General features: G+C 53.5%; 1 protein-coding gene across 7 annotated transcripts in view; it reads left to right on the top strand.

The window, feature by feature from the left end:
* Positions 1–19,400, top strand: part of PUSL1 (pseudouridine synthase like 1) — an 85,289-nt gene that overhangs the window by 10,323 nt on the left and 55,566 nt on the right. For 4 of the 7 annotated variants that reach the window (XM_075906654.2, XM_075906652.2, XM_075906649.2 and 1 more), the window contains exon 3: positions 16,584–16,771. In XM_075906654.2, coding sequence (XP_075762769.1) covers positions 16,584–16,771 — 188 coding nt within the window. The remainder of the gene's footprint in view (positions 1–16,583; positions 16,772–19,400) is intronic. The other 3 variants (XM_075906655.2, XM_075906653.2, XM_075906650.2) reach the window with 1 other exon arrangement.

Below are 19,400 nucleotides of genomic sequence, written 5' to 3'. Positions count from 1 at the left end.
TTGAAGTGCAGAGCTGAAACGGGGATAGGTCTCGGACCCTGCGTAAGCCAGGACTGAGCCGAGCTGCTGGCCAGCCTGCTAAAAAATGTACTGGCAGAGAGAAGGGGAGAGGGAAATGCGTGTAGTCGATAGCATTAACCTATAAGCTTATCGGTTAATTGAGTATGCTGTTACATCCCCACTGGGGGATTGAGCATCCCTTGGCAGAAGACCATCGGTCCACGAACTCGGAGCTGGGCATTCTGTGGAGAGCATGGAGCAGCTCCATCTGCCTAGGTTGTAAGCCATCTGAGACGGTTGCAGCAAACTGTGTGTTCTTTGGCGAATAAGGGTAGCCACCTCCAGCATGAAGTGCATGTCTTCCTTCTGGCTGCAGAACCGTCTTGTGCTGAGACAGGGCGCAGGCTCTATCAAACCCATATGCGCCCTATCTGGCTGGGCTGGGCTGGGCGGGTCTCGGAGCCGAATGTGCCTCAGAGAGATGTGGCGGCGGTGAGGGGCATTCCACGTGCCCTGAGCAGGAAGCGGTTTGACTTTGGGCACAGTGGCACAGCCTTGTGAAGATCTGGCGGTCGTTCCTCGTGGCCGACACGGCGTCGCGTGCTTTTCAGCCACCCCAGCGTGCTGTGTACTCAATAGGGGTGTGACGGTTTCGCTGGTTAACCGTCACGCCTCACCCTTAATAATGGGACTGTATCAGCCCCCTGGCGACTGTGGGCAGGAGGCTGCTCCAGCAGGGGGCCCGCTGCGGAGAGGGGCTCTCCAGAGTTGTAGGCAGGGGCTGTTCTGACTGGGATGCTGGCCTGTATTTTGGATGGTCTGTGTTGGCGGTCATTTAGCGCTCACTGCTGTGGTAGTCTAGGGCAGCAGTCTTCAGCTGAGTCATGAGAAAAAAAGTTTGAAGAAAACGTGATGCCGTGCCCCAACATCGTGTGACTGGAGTGTGGGCTTCAGGGTGGGGCTAAGGTGAAGAGCTTTAGGGTGCAGGAGGGGACTCTGGCTTGGGGGGGGGAGGACTGGGGCAGGAGGGGCTTACCTTGAGCGGTTCCCAGTTAGTGCTGCAGCAGGGGTGCTAAGGCAGCTTCCTGCCTCTCCTGGCACCACAGACCTTGCTGCACCCCAGAAGCAGCCGGTTCCCAGCCAGTGGGCATGCGGAGCTAGTGCTCAGCACAGGGGCAGTGCTCGGAGCCCTATGCGCTCTTCTGCCCCTCCCCTCCCACTTCCTCTCCAGGAGCCAGGCCTGTTACTGGGTGCTTCTGCGGCGCAGCGCAGTCTGTGGTGCCAGGACAAGCAGGTAGCTGCCTTGCCCCCCCCCCCACTGCTCACCTGAGACCCAGTGCCTGACAATCCAGTACTGGGTCCAGAGAAGAGCAACGAGAATGATTAAAGGTCTAGAGAAGACGACCTATGAGGGAAGGCTGAAGAAATTGGGTTTTAGTTTAGAAAAGAGAAGATTGAGGGGGCACGTGATAGCAGTTTTCAGGTATCTAAAAGGGTGTCATGAGGAGGAGGGAGAAAACTTGTTCATCTTGGCCTCTGAGGATAGAACGAGAAGCAACGGGCTTAAACTGCAGCAAGGGAGGTTTAGGTTGGACATTAGGAAAAAGTTCCTAACTGTCAGGGTGGTTAAACACTGGAATAAATTGCCCAGGGAGGTTGTGGAATCCCCATCTCTGGAGATATTTAAGAGTAGGTTAGATAAATGTCTATCAGGGATGGTTTAGACAGTATTTGGTCCTGCCATGAGGGCAGGGGACTGGACTCGATGACCTCTCGAGGTCCCTTCCAGTCCTAGTATCCTATGACTCGTAATCTGAAAACCACTGGTCTAGAGTAGGGATTGTAAGCAACTTGTTGACTATCCGATAAGGAAATGCTTATCATCTAGTTGACTAGTGACTTGACTAGTCGCTTATCTCCGTCCCTCTCCCCCCCACTTGCTGCCTCTATCAGAGAGAGGCAGTAAGGGGGGGAGCAGGATTCAGTATTGGGGGGAGCCTTCTTAAAGGTCGGTTCCCCCCAACACTGTCTCCGTGGGGAGAGGGGGCAGGGGCACAGGAGGGAACTGGTGGCGCTTCTCCCTTTGAAATGTAGCAAAAGCAGGGCTCTTGCTACATTTCAAAAGCAGAAGCCCTGCCGGGAGCCTGGGGTGAGCTGGGGACTTCCGCTCCTGCGCTATGCTTTTGAAATGTACAAGAGCCCTCTGGGCTCTTCAAAAGCAGGGAGCCTGGGGCTGCTTGCGTCCCCCGCTGGCCGTGCTCCCTGCGGCACTTCTGTCTTTGAAATGTAGCAAGTGCCAGCAGGGCTCTTGCTACATTTCAGAGGTGGAGGCGCCCTTATTGGCTCATCAAATAGTCGGTGCAAATTACATTGGCTATTCAATTAGTTGATCAGTCTAAATTTAACATCCTTAGTCTAGGGCTGTCTGACATTCTGGTGGGGGAAGTTAACGTGGCTGGAGCTTTGGTCTGGGATTTGGGAGATTTGGGTTTTATATTCCACTTGTCATCCACCTGCTGCCCAACCTTAAGCAAGTCACCGAATCTTAGCGCCTTGGGATGCATGGTTCTAAGTGCGGCGAGGTCTGTGGAAGGAAAGCGCTGCCCAGGGGCTAAGAATCATCCCTCTAATTAGGGCTCTCTGCAGTAGATATTTGTGTTGCTTGTTGCTTTATAAAGCCCCTGTCCCCAGCAAGTGTATCTGGAATGCTGAGTCAGTGTTACGTGGAGCTAGAAAGCCCGAAAGGCTGTGCATCCCGTTTACCTGGGATGGGGGCTTTCCCTCCCTGGCCCATGCGAGGCCTTTGGGTGAGCTCAGCAGTTGTTTTGCAACATTTGAACGAGCAGCTTTTTGTTTTAACAAGCAAAGGGGTAGAATGGGCAATGAAACCGAAAACGGTAGATCAACTTATTTGGGATTGTCGTTTCATGGCATCGGCATTTTGATCTCCGCAGCTGCGCGCTGGCCAATTTGTGGATAGGCTCGTTCCTTTCATGTGGTTGGATTGATGTCGGGTACTGCTGGCTCGGGTTGCATTGATGAGAACCACATGGGATGTCTTAAAGGAACATTCATACCAAACTTCTGGAGCCTGTAGGAATTTGTCCCCTTTGGCTCCACCTTCTAGCAACCTGGAACTCCGAAAGCCGCGTTCTTCTTCGAGCAACGGCACATGCCCATTGCACTGCAGGTGTTGGGGCGCTCCAGTGCCCAGAGAGCTTTTACCCTTAGCAATACCGGTCAGAGCGGCTGAGCGCCCTTTTCTGTCTTGTGCACTCTGGGCATCCAGCTCCAGTCTCCTTTAGGTCCTTCTGCCCAGGATGGTGGTTGAGGCTCCCTGTCCTGGCTTCTGCAAGTCTTTTCCCAATGCCTGTATCTCGTATCCCAATATTGCTAGTGTCATTTAGTAGCTAGCTAGTTTGTTAGGGGGGAAATGGCTTTGTGTGGTGCTGGCATGCCGCGTGTGGTCCGGTACAGGAGATGTGCCATGCCCACCAGGTTTTGAAGCCTGCCCCCTTTGTGGCAAGGCTAAGCCTAATAGTGATACATACCCCTGACTTGTGGGGGCTCACATGAGTGACACTCACTCCCATCTTGTAGGGGGGCTCACAGTTGTTAGGACTTTAGGCTCCATTCAGAAAAAATTGGGAGAAACCAGATTACAATTATAATTCCACAATGCTGGTGGAATTAACACGTCAGCCCCCATCTGAGGGTACCGAGCACCTTGGCGTCTGTCACTATTGCACCTCCATGCTACTGGGTTCCAAAAGGCCCCGGACCCACTATGCCTAGCACAAAAGTTGGGAGCTTCCTGCTGGCACTGGGCTTGTCTCGACTTAATGGACGTCTGTGACATGGTGCGGATTGTCTTCTCTCTCTTCAATTTATGAGGTGGGTGATTCCTACTGACCTGTGCTGTTCTGTTGGAACTCCATGTGTATGTATGTGTGCCTCAGTTTCCCTGGGCACTGCACCGGTGCCCGGCTGGGGACAGGAATGTTGAGTGTGACACTAACTGAGGGAGGCTGCCCCATCTTAGGACATACACAGCAATATCTCAGGCTGTCCTGTAACCTGGTTGAGGGGAGCAACCAGGTGACACCTTGCCTGGGAATCTGAACAAAGGAGGGAGCTGTCTCCAGGCTTGGGGGACGAGTTGCTGGGTGGGTGAGTTCTCTCCACTGGCGGAGGGATGCAGGGATGTGCCCTGGGCCCTCCTCTCCACAGGTTGGATTGTACTGACGGCTTCTGGCTCCCGCCCTAACAACAAGTTTGTGCTACGCTGTGTCCCTGTCAACGAATAAACCTTCTGTTCTGCCTGCCATCTGAGAGTCACGTCTTCCTGCAGACGGGGGTGCAGGGCCCGGTGACTCCCCTCCCCCCCCCATTCCATGACCACATCTTTTTGCAAGTGGCGGGTGAGCCCCAGAAAGTTTCCCCATCAGTGGCTACCACGATCAGCTCGCAGCGTTCCCCATTGGTCTCTCGGCTGCCTCATGCGCTTTTGCAAAGCGTATGGTAGGGGCGGCGGGGCGGGGAAGGAGCAGTCTTCCTCTGGAGAGTAGGAGTCCATGCAGTCCTTTACTAGGGATGTTAAACATAAAAATATTAACCATGTCAACGATAAAAATTCTGTTGGTTAAATGGTTCACCGCAGGGCTCAGCTGCTGGCCTCTGGGGTTGCTGCTCCACGGCGTAGCCACCCTGCTGGGGACATGCTGCGTTGAACCACGCTGAATTCGTGTGCACGGTGGGGATGTGCATCTTTGGCTTTCCAAAATCGGTTGCTAAAAATCCTGATCTTCATACATTTGACTGTATCTTGTAGTGTGGACATGGCCTGAGTCTTTCACTCTCTCCCTCTCCCCGCCACTGAAATGAATGGCTGTTGGATTTGCTGAATCCAGCTCATTGAGTTCTGCAGCTAGTAGACTGCAGCTGTTCTGATCTCCTCTAAAATGCAGTAAACCCACCCCCGATTTAGACACCCCAGAGAAAACAGCCTCAGGCCCTGGGCTGTGAGATGCTGCTGCTTCGTTGTGTTCTGCCTGTACGTACGTGCGCCGTGGCGCTTGCTGTTTGGGTTGAATTGTCTCCGGGGTGTGCTGTTCCTCGTCGTGCTGGTGAACGCTGCCCAGAACAAATCTTCTTGCTCCGCGTTCTGCTTTGGCCAGCAGCTTTGTGCTCTGTTCAGATATTATTTCCCATGCAAGGGGCGGGGGAAGGGGGAGAGGCAGGGGGCGGACAGCGCAGCCCAGGCCGGCATGAGGCTGCTTTAGAACAAGCTCCAAAGAAAAGAAGGTAGACACAGGAATGAATCCTCTGTTGTCCCTGCTGGAGTTGGATTGCTTTGGAGCAGGGGCGCGACCCAGGACTGGGCCGTGGAATGTCAGCCACTGGGTCTTGTGGTGCAGGGGGATCAGGTGACCCATGGGGGTGCCAAGGCAGCGAGCTGCCTGTCCTGGCCCTGCAGACTGTGCTGCACCCCAGAAGCAGTCAGCAGCAGACCCGGCTCCTAGGGGGAGAGGGCTCCATGCACTGCCCCTGCCCTGAGCACCAGCTCCCATTCCCATGGGAACCTGCTGGCTGCTTCCAGGGGCAGCATGGTGCCTTAGCACCCCTGACCTGGAGCCACTTGAGGTGAACCGCTCTTGTCCCAGCCTTTGAATCCCACCCTAAAGCTGTAGCCCCTTCCTACACCCCAAAGCTCTCAGCCCCACCCCCAGCCCACACTCTAGTCAAATGGGGTTGGGTCGCAGCACCAACAATTTTCTTCAACTGGGTCATGAGAAAAAAAAGTTTGAAAACCGCTGGCTTAGACCCTTCCTTCCAGGCACAGTGACTGTCTCCCCTGGCTTCTCCTTGCTGCCACGAGAACTTGTCTACATCACGCTAAGCACCGGGCCAGATCCTCCACTGGTGTGGATTGGTGTAGCACTGTCTACACTCCAGGAGGCCATGCTGATATGCCCCAGAAGAGGGTCCGGCCCTCTGATGTTAGAATCTCCCCTGTGAGCCAGCGCAGCACATGCTGTGTGTATTGGCTCTTTGCTTATCTGCACCCTGCTGAGTGGAATTCCCTTCCATATGCAGTTTGTCCTAGGGCTTCTCTTTTGACCTTTAAAACCCAGTTCAAAGCATCCTTTTCCCTTATCGCTCCTTTCCCTTCGTGCACAGAGGAAGCCTTGTCCAGCGATTAGATTCAGGAAGCACCGATTCTGCTTAGGGTGCTGCTGCTCATTCTGTGTCTGGCTTTGGGCCTGTCCCTCCGCTGTCTGTGGTTCCTGGGGCTTGGGGGGGGAGGGGCGAATGCTAGTCTCCTATCTCACCTGGCTGTCAGTCGTTTGCCCAATGCTGCAGGGGCCTCCAGAGGAGGGGCAAAGTGTTTTTGCAACTCCTTCCTTTTTGGTAGCCTCACTGGAGTTAGGGATATGAAGGACTAGTCGACATGCTAGTTGACTAGTCTCTCCCCCCTGCCCCCTTGCTGCCTCTAAGAAAGGGAAGCGGAAGGGGTACTTCAAAGCGGCAGCGCCATGTGGAGCCTGGGGCTCCATGCGGCACTACTGCTTTGAAACGCCACATGCAGCCCAGAGCCAGTTGGGGTGTCCCCAGGCTGCACGGGGCATTCAAAGTGGCAGCGCCGCGTGGAGCCCGGGATCGGCTGGGGACTCTCCCACTGACCCCAGGCTCTGGGTAGCACTGCCGCTTTGAAACGCTGCGGGGAGTCTGCTGTCAGGCTGCACACGGCGTTTCAAAGCGGCAGCGCTGCGTGGAGCCCTGGATCGGCTGGGGACTCCCCCACTGACCCCAGGCTCTGGGTAGCACTGCCGCTTTGAAACGCCGCGGGGAGTCTGCTGTCAGGCTGCACACGGCATTTCAAAGCGGCAGCGCCGCGGGGAATCCCCAGCTGATCCCGGGCTCCATCTGGTGCTTTTGCTGTTGCTACACTTCAAAGGTGGCATCGTCCTATCAACTATTTGATTGGTCGGTCGCTATTTAACCTCCTTAACTGGAATCAAGGCAGTTGCACGGTTGTAACCAGTAGAATCGGAACCTGCAGCCAGAGGCGCTGATGTCTCTGATGTTCCAGGCGTACCCACGTAGTTAGGTGACTTCTGAGGGCCGGGGCAGAGCTGCAAGACCTCATGCAGCAAACTTCCCACGGAGCCATTCTGCTTGGTGCCCTTCGGTCGGCAGCTCTCAAAAGTATTCGACAGCCCCCTGTTCTCTGTGTCTATAGTCATCCCCCCTCCTCCCAGGACACACACCACCCCCCTGCCATGCGGGCTTCTGAGCTCCAACCCAAGCTGTGACTTCAAAGCATTATCCTGCTCTCCTGTCTCTTAACCCAGGCTGGGAGCCCTCAGTCTCTGGTTTTAACTAGGGATGTAAACAAACATTGTTAAAATGGTAGCCGTGTAGCTGTTCAGATTTCGGTTGCACGGTTAAGGGTGTTAGAGGGCTCCCCAGCCTTGCAAGCAGGCTCCCGGCCTCTGGCCCTGGGGGGCTGCCAGCCTCATGGATTCCCAACCCCATGCTCCCCAGCCTCGCGAGTACGCTCCCAGCTGTTGTGCCTAGGGGTCTGCTTGTCTCGTGGGCTCCCAGCTCTGTGGGGCTGCCACTCCGCAGGCTCCTGGGTTGCTGGCCCTCTGGGGCTGCCAGCCTCTTGGGTTCCCAGCCCGGTGGGGCTGCCACTCCATGGTTCCCGGCTGCTGGCTCCCTGGGGCTGCCAGCCTCGTGGTCTCGCAGCCTGGTGGAGCTGCTGGCTCTAGGCTCCCTAGCCAAGTTGCAGAGTTTAACTCTTAACAGGAACAGATAAGCAACAGCTTATCAGTGAACCAGTTAAACTCTTTTCACCTTTGCTGGGCAATTGGACCTGGGTGAGACAGCTAAAAACCAGCTCTCTCTCTGTGATGCAGCACTGCCAGTGATGTGTCTGTTACCCCTTGTGCAGGCTTTGCTCAACCAGAAGTGGAGATTTCCTTGCTTTGCAGGGTGCTGGCTTTCTCTGGATCTTGCTGAGCCTCGCTGGGATTCCTGGTGTTCCCTGTTCCTTCGTGATGCTTTCTGGCTCCAGTCCAGCTTCCATCGATGTCAGGCCCATTGATTTGAATGGGAGTTGGATTGGAAACAAAAAAATTCGTAACGTTCCCAAGGCACCACCAGAATGTACTAACGGTGCAAGAGGGGCTTTGTTGCGTTTGTTTTAAAGTATTTATGGGGAAAGGTTCCAGAGATTCAGACCCTCCCCCACCCCAACACACCAGGACTTTATTCCCGCCACCTCCCTCTACAAATCTCTTAGCTCAGCCTTGACTTAATGGCCCTTGTGCTGGGGCTTTTAATTGGGGTCTGAATCCTGTTTCCATGGAAGTTGATGGGATCCTTGTGGTTTGCAGGTGTATCACCCGGGTGCGGGGGAGGACAGACCTCTGCAGAATTAGTGGAACGTGGATCCATGCGATTCTGGCACGTCGGGATGGAAAGTTTCATGTGTGCTCTCAATGGGGAAGCATTGAGCGGCTAACCGGTTGCAGTCAGCTGGGCTGCTCTTCCACGTGGTGCTTTTGTGGTCACAGCGTAGGCGGGAATTCAGGGTAAAGTGAAACCGTTGGAGGTGTCTCCCTGGGGAGAATGCACACCAGAAAGTAACGTCAGATAGAAAACTGAGCAGATCGAGGTCAATGGAGCCCCTGCAACACCGGCCGAGCCAGCGAATGACAGAGCACGTGTCACACCAACAGGTGGAACTGAACCTGGGACCGCTGAAGCTCAGTGCATGAGCCTACAGCTTGAGTTATTAAAAGCGGCTGGCACTCGCTGAGGCTGTAGCCGAGACTCGTTCTTTTCTCTCTGTAAGTGGCCTCAGTACGATTACATGGGCCAGTACACCGCACCCAGTAGGAGTGTGGGTGCCACATGCACACACGAACATCTGCTAAGATGAGCACACTTGGATGCAACATGGGCTGAGATCTAAGCACCAAGCCAGCGCCTGGGGACTTCTTAAGGGCTGATCCTCCTCCTCGCTGGTGCGATCAGGCATCAGTCCACTCGCGTTAGAAAGGTGATACTGGTACAAAAACCGCACAAGGGAAGAGAAATCTCCCCCCTCCCCCCATTCCAAGACTATAATCTCAACTGTCCCTTGTGGGTGACCTGGGGCATGTTGCTCAATCTTCCTGCCTCAGTTTCCACATTTGGATCACCGAGACAATGCCCAGCGGAGGTATTTGGGAGGCTGAATTAATCTCATTAATGCTGGGGGAGCCCATCCGACGAAAAGCACCGCGCAGGTCCAAAGTGTTTTTATTTTATTATCCCTGAGTATTTTATTGCTTTTCCCTGAGCTCAATGAAGAGTAACTAACGCTTCCTTTTTATAATTCAGTGTGAGTGCTATTAGCAGATTAGCATTGGAATCAGGGGCAAACAAGCCACCAGCTGCATGTACGCTCAGAGGACAGCTGGATGGTCCAATTATGGGACGTAAGAGAAGGGGTCATTTGTGAGTTGCTTGCAAGCGGGGTCAGCAGTTCAGCAGGACTCCGCATTGGGGAGATTAATTAGGACGTGCTTTCCCCGAGCGGTTCTAAAGAAATCTGGTGCAGGAGTCGCTTGTAATATCTATTAAAGACCACGTGGCTGCTGGGCTGGAGGGGAAAAGAGCTTTTAATAGTTCCAGTTTTGTTGTTGTTTATTCCTTGGACGTTCAGTGCACAGACCCTTCAGTTTCCTGGGAAGGACGCCGGCTGCACGGAGGCAGCTGTGAAAATAGCTTTTCTGTGTCCCTGTCATCCTGTTCGGTGTCTCTGTGGGTTCATTGTTCCCCACGTGCCAGACAGTCACTCAGCCTTGCTTGGACCCTACAGCCTGCTCTTCTTTTCCAGTCTTCTTTCCAAAGCGAGTGACCTCCTCCCAGCCAGAGGGGGGAGATCCAGACTTCAGCCCCTGCAGTGCTCCCTCCAATTTTTTTCCATCCATGTGCAGGATAAATTCTGTTATGTGCATGAAGGCAAGTGCAGATGTGCACCCTCTACTAATTAGGGGTGTTAGATACTGTGTAATCGGATACTGTGCATCAAATGTTAGCGGTTACATGACTACTCAATGGTCCCTGGGGCGGGCAGCCAGTGTGTTCCCAGCCCCACTCCTGGGGAGCCCCCCCTTGCGTCCCATGCTGCTGCCTCTGATTCAGAGGCAGCAGCTCAGGGCAGCAGCAGACCCTGTTCGTGGGTGGACAGAGGCAGCACCAGTATCCCACGGAGCAGCCCCTGTCTGGGGCGGGCCCAGGCTCACCACAGATAGAGGCTGCTCTGTGGCAGCCTCCCCTGCTCCCCTTACCCTCCCCCCCAGGCAGCAGCATGGGGGAGGCAGGCAGAGCCAGTGCTCGTGGGGAGCCTCTGACAGAGAGGCGGCAAGGGGGCAGTGCATGTAGGCGACGGGAGGACCCAGGCGTATCAGTTAATCGTGTAGTTGAATACACGGTGACATCCCTACCACCGATCAGCTGGGCGGTACCGAAAGCTCTTTTGGGCGGCTGCCCAAGTGCTCAGCTTGCAGGAAGCCCTGAGTCCATGGCGGTCGCGGTTGTCCGTTCCAGTGCTGTTCAGACACAGTGGCTATAGAAGGGGGCGTGTGGACGTTGGGGGGGGGGGTGCTGCTGAGTCCAGAGCCTGAGCCCTGCCCCACACCCATGCCAAGCAGGATGTTTCCCACGCTTTGTCCCGCTTGCCCGTGTGCAGATTCGCTGCACTTCTGTGCCTGAGGACGGCTGCTCAGCCCCGACGCACCCGCCTGCCAGTTTGCTTTCTGAATGCAGCCTCAGCTTTGCCGTAAACCGCGGAGCTGCGTGTCAAGGCCTGCTAAAGCAAACGGTGTCACTTTGGTCTGCTCCTCTCTGCGCAAGGGTAATACATGCAGATTTCTCACTGTTAATGGGAACCACGTGTGAGTGCCAAAGAAAAGGCCTCGCAAGAGGAAAAAGGCGCCGGTGGTGGGGAGGGAGTTGCTGGTTCCCGGGGCCTTCCGCAGGCAGCTCAGTTACATTTTTGCACTTCTCCCCATGCTTTAGAACGGTGTGTTTCAAAGGGTCCAGAATCCGCTCTGCTAAAACAGTGGGTGCCTGGAAGGCATTTCCGAGGCAGTGATTAAAACTTTGACTCTCAGTACCAAATGGAAGCCTAATAAAGGTCACTGGTTGGTCTCCTCGGGGGGGCAGGGCAGGCAGAGCCAATTTCTAGCCATTAATCTGCTTTTCTCCTTTTACAGCCCATCTTTCGGACTCCCTCCTATCTCTGCTCACTGTCTTAGTTTCTCTCTAAAGGCTGGTGAAAGATGTCTGTGCACCGTGAGCTAGCGAACATGTTTCGAAAGCTCGAGTGTAGACGGGACAAGCTGTGTTTGAAAATGTGTCAAGTCTGTCCTGGTGAACTTTGATGACCTTTCGAGGTCCTTTCCAGTTCTAAGATTCTGTGATTCAATATCTCACACATCTACTCAAGCATCACCATCATAGGACCTCTGCACATCAGCCACGCTGTCGGGCTCATTCACCTGCACACCTGTTAATGTGATCTGTCCATCACGTGCCGGCAGTGCCCCTCGGCCATGTACTTTGGCCAAACTGGACAGTCTCTTTGCAAAGGAATAAATGGACACAGAGTGTCCTTAACATCGAGTGGTCATATGCAAAACCCAGAAGGAGAGCGCTTCCGTCTCCCTGGACACTCAGTAAGGGTATGTCTACACTACCCCTCTAGTTCAAACTAGGGGGGTAATGTATGCATACCGAACTTGCTAATGAAGCCCGGGATTTGAATTTCCCGGGCTTCATTAGCATAAAGCCGGCGCTGCCATTTTTAAAAGCTGGCTAGTGCGAACCCCGTGCCGCGCGGCTACACGCGGCACGGACTAGATAGTTCGGATTAGGCTTCGAATACAGATAGAGGCTTCGAATACCTCGTGTACAGATAGTTCAGATTAGGCTTCCTAATCCGAACTATCTGTACACGAGGTATTCGAAGCCTCTATCTGTATTCGAAGCCTAATCCGAACTATCTAGTCCGTGCCGCGTGTAGCCGCGCGGCGCGGGGTTCGCACTAGCCGGCTTTTAAAAATGACGGCGCCGGCTTTATGCTAATGAAGCCCGGGAAATTCAAATCCCGGGCTTCATTAGCAAGTTCGGTATGCATACATTACCCCCTAGTTTGAACTAGGGGGGTAGTGTAGACATACCCTAAGAGATTTGGAAGTGGCCTCTCTTCAACACAACCACTTCAAAACAAGACTTCGAAGGGGAACTGCAGAGCTGCAATCCCCATGCAAACCTGACACTATTAATCTGGGGCTGAACAGGGCCTGGGAATGGCTGGCTCATTACAAAAACAACTTTCCTTCTCTTGGGATTCACAGCTCCCCATCAACTGTTGGGAGTGGGGCACATCTCCCCCTCCCCCGTCTGAATTGGCCTGGGTAATGCTAATCCTCCACTTGATAAGGTAACTCCATTTCATGTACTAGGATATTTATGCCTTAAACTTGGGATGTTAATGGTTAACTGGTAAGCCTCACCCTTAACAGGTGATGCTTACCGGATATGGTTAACCAGTAAAGGCTAGAGCAGCCCTCATCCCATGTTTAATCGGTTAACTGGTTAAACTTAACATTTAACCGGTTAGCCAACTGAACGGGATTTTACATTCTCATCTTAGACTTTAGTCCACCCTGTGCTTTTCAGCAGATTTCATGGTAACGTGAGTAGTTTCTGTAGCTCAAAGAGTTTTTTGCAGTGAAGGGAAGCTACCTCATTGACCAATGCTCCTCCTTCCTGATCAGGGCTTGGGATCAGCACTGGTGGAGTTTATTTATGCCTGCCTCTGTGATTTCCACTGCATTCATCTGACAAAGTGGGTCTTTACCCGTGCAATCTTATGCTCAACTCAACCTGTTAGTCTTTAAGCTGCCACACGCCGCCTCATCGTTTTTAAGATACCGTAATTCATCCTATTGCATGTCCATACACAGGCCCCCATTAGGGATGGAAAAGTTTAACTGAGAAGCCCCTGGGGGCTGGAAGCATGCAAAGCCGGCAGCCCGCGGGGGCTGAAGACTGATGGGGCATGGTCCTGTGGAGCTCGTTTAACCGTATAACCAATTTAAAATGTAATCGGTTACACCCCCGTTTGTTTTCCCAGCCCTTTGGTGTGAGGCAAAGGAGGAAACGTAAGGGGGGGGGCATGGTGGGGAATGGGAACTGTAATCCCTTTCAAAAGGTGTTTAATTTACTGTGGAAACCATTTCCGTTCCCCTTGGTTTAAAAATGGTGATTTTTAGTATTGTGGGGCTGTCGTGTTCAACTTTGTTTCCCTCCCTCCCCCCCAAACCTCACCGCATAGCTGAGGTCAAGGGCGGGAAGGTGGCTCTAGTGAAATGCAGCCCTCGGCCTGTATCAATAATGTATTGCCTGTGGCCATTTTTATTTTAGTCTTGCTGTGACTGAGGACCCAGGCGTGTTAGCGGGACGTGGCCTCAATGCCAAGACGACTCTTCATAGGAAAACAAGGCTGTTTTTTTAAACATGAGCAGCCCAGTCCTGTGTGACAGCGACACACGTGACTGGTGAACGGAAGGGTGTGACTTGTATCAGTACGGTTGATCGTGTCGTTATTTGCCGTGTGTGTATGTCTGTGCGTCAGCTCCCTCGCTACGTGTGCGCACGAACAGGGCAGGGACTTGATTTTGGGGTGTTGGCATTTAGTAATGGTGTGACAGGTTGGGTCCCAGAGACCCCTTTGGGTCTGTCGTTTGATGTGCTGAAATACCACTGAGCCCACCCACCTGCCTCCCTGGGCATCCCTCAGCCCTTCATCCTGCTGAGACAGGCCCTCTGGCCCCTTGCCTGCACGGACACAGAGATGAAGTCACAGCCCCTGGCAGTAGAATACAAATGTTGTGACCAGCTCAGCTCTGGGAAGGCTCAGCTAAGGGGGCTTGCCCCAACCCCCAGGCGCACAGCCCTAGTGGGACCTGACCCCCAGATAAATCCGTCTTGCACGGTGTAAAATCGTATCCAAGAGAAGCTCAAGTTCGCCCCCGTTCTCGGGAAGAGAGCGATGCCCAGACTTCTCGCGTCGCCAGGTAACTCTTCTTTACATTGGGTTTATTAATATGCAAAAGTGATTGTATTAAGTATAAAAGTTGGACCTGGGGCTGTGGCGTGGCCGGGAGCAGGGACGGCTGGGGCTGCCAAGGCCAGGGGTTGGGGCAGTTGCAGCACAGCCAGGTCCTGCCTCTGCCCTGGGGGTGGGGGAAGCGTGTGAAGCCTTCTCTGGTCTGCCCCGCCCTGTGAGCAGCCCATGGCGCTTGAAAGCACCGGGTGCTCCTGGCAAGGCGGGAGGAAGCTTTGCATGCTCCCCTGCCCTCAGGCCTTAATTGGCCTTGGGGCGGGGGAGCAGCAGGGCCTCCATGGGCCGGATCCACTTTGAAGCACCATGCACTGCTGGGGGGGAAAGCTTCGCATGCACCCTCGCCCCCAGGCCTTAATTGGCCTAGGAACAGTGGAGCGAGGGAAGTCTCCTCCCACACCAGGGGCATGGGCACCTTGGGTTGGGGCAAAGGCACTCCCTCACCCCAGACCAATCATTGTCTGGAGGTGGGGAACCCAGAAATATCGGCCCCGCCCCTTCTCGATGCCCCGCCCCTTCCTGTGTGGCCTGGGGCCGCTTCAAAAATTTTCGAAGTGACCCCCAGCAAAAAGTTATTGCCCAGCCCTGCTCTATACAAAAGAATAAATGGACAATCGATTGCGGCCCTGGCGATCTTCCGCAAAGTGAAGACATGCCCTTGGTGGAAAACTAGATTTAAACTCTGCATCGCCTTAAAGGGGAAATCAACATTGAAAAACAGACAGCTAGTCCCCTGTCTAGGGTCTTATACCCTCCTCATCACATAGGCTATGTCTACACTGGCATGATCTTGCGCAAGAAAAACCCTCTTGCGCAATGCTGTTACACTGATTATTTTCAGGAATAATGGCATTGCACAAGAGTTTTTCTTGCGCAAGAAGGGGCAGTGTAGACAGCTCCTTCTTGCGCAAGAGCCTCTTCTGCAAAATGGCGGCTCATTAGATATGCAAATGAGGCTCGGCGATATTCCACGCTTAGCCTCATTTGCATAGCTCTGGCGCAAGATCCCGCCAGTGTAGACATAGCCATAGTGTCTGAGCACCAACCAGCACTGTCTGACATCTGTTTATATGTGATTCCTTTTCTATGATGATAATTGCATGAAAAACAAGTGCCTGCCTTCAGCAGCGATTAGGGATTTTGAGGAAGGGTGTAAAATCCTGTTTAATTGGTTAGCCAGTTCAATGTTAGATGTAACAGGTTAACCAATTAAAAGGGAGCCAGCCCGGCTGCAGCAGCTCCCAGCACGAGGCGCCCGGTCTGTGTGGGACTGCCAGCTCCCACGGCACAATGGGTCTGGTCTGGTAGGACTGGAGCAGCCCTCCGCTCATGATGGGCTGCAGGTGGGGGGCTGCTTCTGGGGTCCAGTTAACCATTGCCCAGTAAGCATCACCGGGTAAGTTAACTGGTTACCCGTTCACATCCCTAATTTTGGGGGCCTCCATTTTGGGGTGCTCAAAAGGGGGCTGATTCCCAAGAAGGCGACTACTCTTCGCAGTCTGAAAATCAAGCCCCTTTCTGGTGATTCAAACTGGGCCGCCAAAGATACTCCGTCATCTCTAAATTGGGTATTTTGGCTGTTGGCCTCCAAGAATTGAAAACGCGTCTTGGCTTGCTGTCTGCAAGGGGCCAAGGGCTCTCAGCTGGACTCCTGCTGATATCCTTGACCTTTCAAAGAAAGAAGCGGATGTAGGAAGTTCTCTTTGGTGCTTGTGTGACAAGGTGGGGATTTTATCCACCTTGTGATGTCACATGTGAGTTCTACTGTCCTACAGTAACCCCGTGTGTGTGCCTCAGTTTCCCTGGGCTCTGCGCTAATACCTACATGGCAATGGGACTTTCTGTGCGATAGCCTCCCCCATGTACACAATGGCTGATGCCCTCCCTAACCTGAGCCTTGGAGGGGGCCGGACCAGGTGACACCTTTTGCCCAGGAAACAGGACAAAGGCCGGAGGAGGCTGGCTGGGGGCAGGGACCAGAAGTGGGGTGTGAGTCAGTCTTGGCTGGTTTGGGGAGTCAGTCTTGACCGCCAGGGCTCTGGGCGCTTCCCCTGGATGGATTGTACTGATGGCAGCACAGGAACCAGTAGCCAAGCCTGTTCTACGCTGTGTCCCTGTTGACAGATAAACTTTCTGTTCTATCTGCCGGCTGGGAGTCCCCTCTGGCTGCGTCCCTGTGACTCCCCGCAGCTCAGGGACAACTTGCGTTAAATGTGTACAGTTGATGCTTTCTTGGAGCAAAGCTCAGATCGGTTCAGCGGCACCAGGCCTGTAAGATGCCGCGCTCTTGTTCCTGTTGACTGCGGCGGTGCAGGAGCAGGCATGGGGGAGAGCCAGAGAATACGGCGGCCTCCTGGTGAACGCCTCGCTCACTGTCCCTTCTGTTGTATTGCAGCAGGCGGCGCAGCGTCTCAGACCTGTTGCTCCCATCAAGTTCTTCATCTCCAGCCGCACGGACACTGGCGTCCACGCCCTCTGTAACGCCGCTCACTTCGACATCCAGCGAGCAGCTGGGAAGCCGCCTTTCCCTGAGAGTGTTCTTGTCTCCGCCCTCAATTACCACTTGAAGACCGAGCCAATCTGGTGAGTGGGGTAGAGGGGACAAAATCTTTCTCTGGGGTGGCTGGGGAAGGTACCATGAACTCTCCTTCCTCCTGTTTATGCACAGAACTGGTCTGGCTGCCTCCCAACAGCCCTGCCACCTTCCCACCCGCATCCACACACCCATCGGCCTGGCCCACCGGTGCAGTTTGGCAGCCAGGTGGTTTCATCATATCCCACTACTGGTACTTTGGGGAGAACCTTTTAAGGGTTGGAATGAAGGAGATCCTGGGGGGACCCTACTCTTGTAGTTGCTACATGGAGGGCCTGGTCAACCAGCGATGATGTTATGACTGTAACTTCATACCCTGGCTTAGAACATTTCGGCCTTTACAGGACGCTCCCGTAGTCAAAGTTAGTTCTTTGCAAAAGCATTTTATCCATCTAACGAACTTTAAATCTGATTGCTACTAGGGACGTAAATAGTTAACCAGTTCCATTTAGGGATGTCAGTGTATAGTCGAGTACATGATTTACCGATAAGTCTGGATTTATCAGTTAATCCTATCAACTACACGCACTCCCCTTTCCCCTTGCTGCCTCTCTCTCTGAGGCAGCAGAGGGGGCGAGGAGGGAGCCAAGATGCGCAGGGAGTCGGCTTTTAAGCCAGCTCCCTGCGCATGCCAGCTCCGCGGAACGACTTGTCCCGTCCTTGCTGTCTCCCACAGAGGCAGCAGCGGGAGAAGGGCAGGCAGGAGCAGAGCAGCCCTTGTGCAGGGCAGGCCCAGCTTGGCTTCCCCCTCCACAGATTACACACCGGCTCCCTAGCAGCAGGGAGGGTAGGGGCTGCAAGCCCTGCTCCTGGGGAGCCAACTGCAGAGCCTGCTGCGAAGCCTCCCGGGAATGAGGCCAGCAACCCTTGCTGGCCCCGCTTCCGGGGGGACTTCACTTAGGGCTCTGCAGTATACAGTAGGGCGGTAGGGTGGGCCCCCGTGGCCTAATGGAAAGTATACAAGCTTTATACTGCAGAGCCTGCAGCGCGCGTAACCACTAGGATCTTCAGTGCTTGCTACCTTTTATAAACGACTTTTTACATCCCTAATGGCTTCCAACAACGCAAAGACATCCGCACAAATAAACAGGCTTTGCAGGTGCTCAGAGAGAGCCAGCGCCAGCCAGTCTCTCTCCTCCTCAGTGAGGTCAGCTGCATCCCTTCTGAACGTGATCTAGTCTGCCGCTTGACCTGGTTCAGAGAAGTTGAGTCAAAATCCCCCGTTTATTATTTTTGTCATAAACTAGGGTGCTCTGCTCAGTGGTGCAGATGCACAATCTTTGAGCCAACTAGAAGATTTACCCGGCATTGCTCGGGTCTTTAGCGCAATTAATATTTGGTTTTGGAAAATAAAATGAAAATGCCCATGCTTCATTTCAGGCATTGCTCTAGGGCTGTGGTGACCCACATGCTAGCCACATGTGGCTACTTGGCCGGTGGAATGTGGCTGGTTAGCTGTCGTAGTAGCCACTATATTATTTACATTTTCAATATCATGTGGCTGCTGCTACAGAACTGGTTAGACTCCACAGCTCTAAGGTGGGACTGGGGAGGAGGGGTTCAGTATGCAGCCCCAGACCTCTCACACTGCAGCGGTTTGGGGCCAGCTCCAGAGGGCACAGCCAGGGGACGGGTGCATGTTCACCTGCCCCCTGCGCTCCCCAGCCAGAGCGAGGAATGCAGCACACTGTGCACGTTCCCCTTGCTCCCTGACAAAGGGGAACAGCCAGCAATGACCCGCAGGGGGAGGGATGGAGCTGCAATCCTCCCTAAGGGATACTGGGGGGTGAGAGGCTCGGGGCTAGGGCAGTCCCTGATGCAGGGAGGAACCCCCAGCCAGCTCCTTTCACCTGCCCGGTGCTTCTATCTCTTTTCTGTAGTGTTTTCTGAGAAGCAATCCCATTCCAGGCACATCCTATTGTCCTGCCACAGCCAAGCCTCCTTAAAGTGTTGATATAAGGAAGCCGTGTACCAAATTTGGTGGTCCTCGCTCTTCTTGTTTAGGAAGAGTTCTTGAACAGACAGACAATCTCTCTCAAATAGTCGGTACCAAATTGGTGGTAATTTGACAAAGGAGCATGCAGCTGCAATGATGAGCATGGTGTAAAGGTCTCTGTAGACTAGCCTGGAACTCCTGACTTTTTCCTCTCACTTTTTCCCCCCTCTGCAATTTTTACTAGTTTTCGCAGAATCACAAAATCAATGTACTTTGGACAAAACCCAGGTCTAAACACCTATTCCCACAGACCTTACTGCTGGGGCAAATCTGATAAAAGCGTTTATTGGAAAGTTGCATTTTTTATAGAAGCATTTTGTAAGCTGCGTGGTCTGATCGTTTTCTGTGTTGCCAAAGGTTTGGGTGAATTTAATGTTCATCCATGTCCTTGCTAAACTGTTATGTGCTGTTACTGTGAGCTCTTAAATAGATGCTCTGTTCCTCCTCAGAGACAGGTGCGTTTCAGTGGTTGAGTGGACTCTTAAGAATTACGTTTACTGCTCTCTCTTTTATTGTTTGGAAAGTTTTTTGTAAAAAACAGCCCAAAAGCTCCTCCCAAATTGTGGAGCCAGCGTGCTGTTTGCAAACAGTCACTCTGCTTGCACGTTCTAGCTCTATGCCAA

Source organism: Pelodiscus sinensis, chromosome 24 (assembly GCF_052426305.1).
Source record: "Pelodiscus sinensis isolate ZL-2025 chromosome 24, ASM5242630v1, whole genome shotgun sequence".
NCBI classification, from domain to species: Eukaryota; Metazoa; Chordata; order Testudines; family Trionychidae; genus Pelodiscus; species Pelodiscus sinensis.
This window is presented reverse-complemented; position numbering and strand designations above follow the sequence as displayed.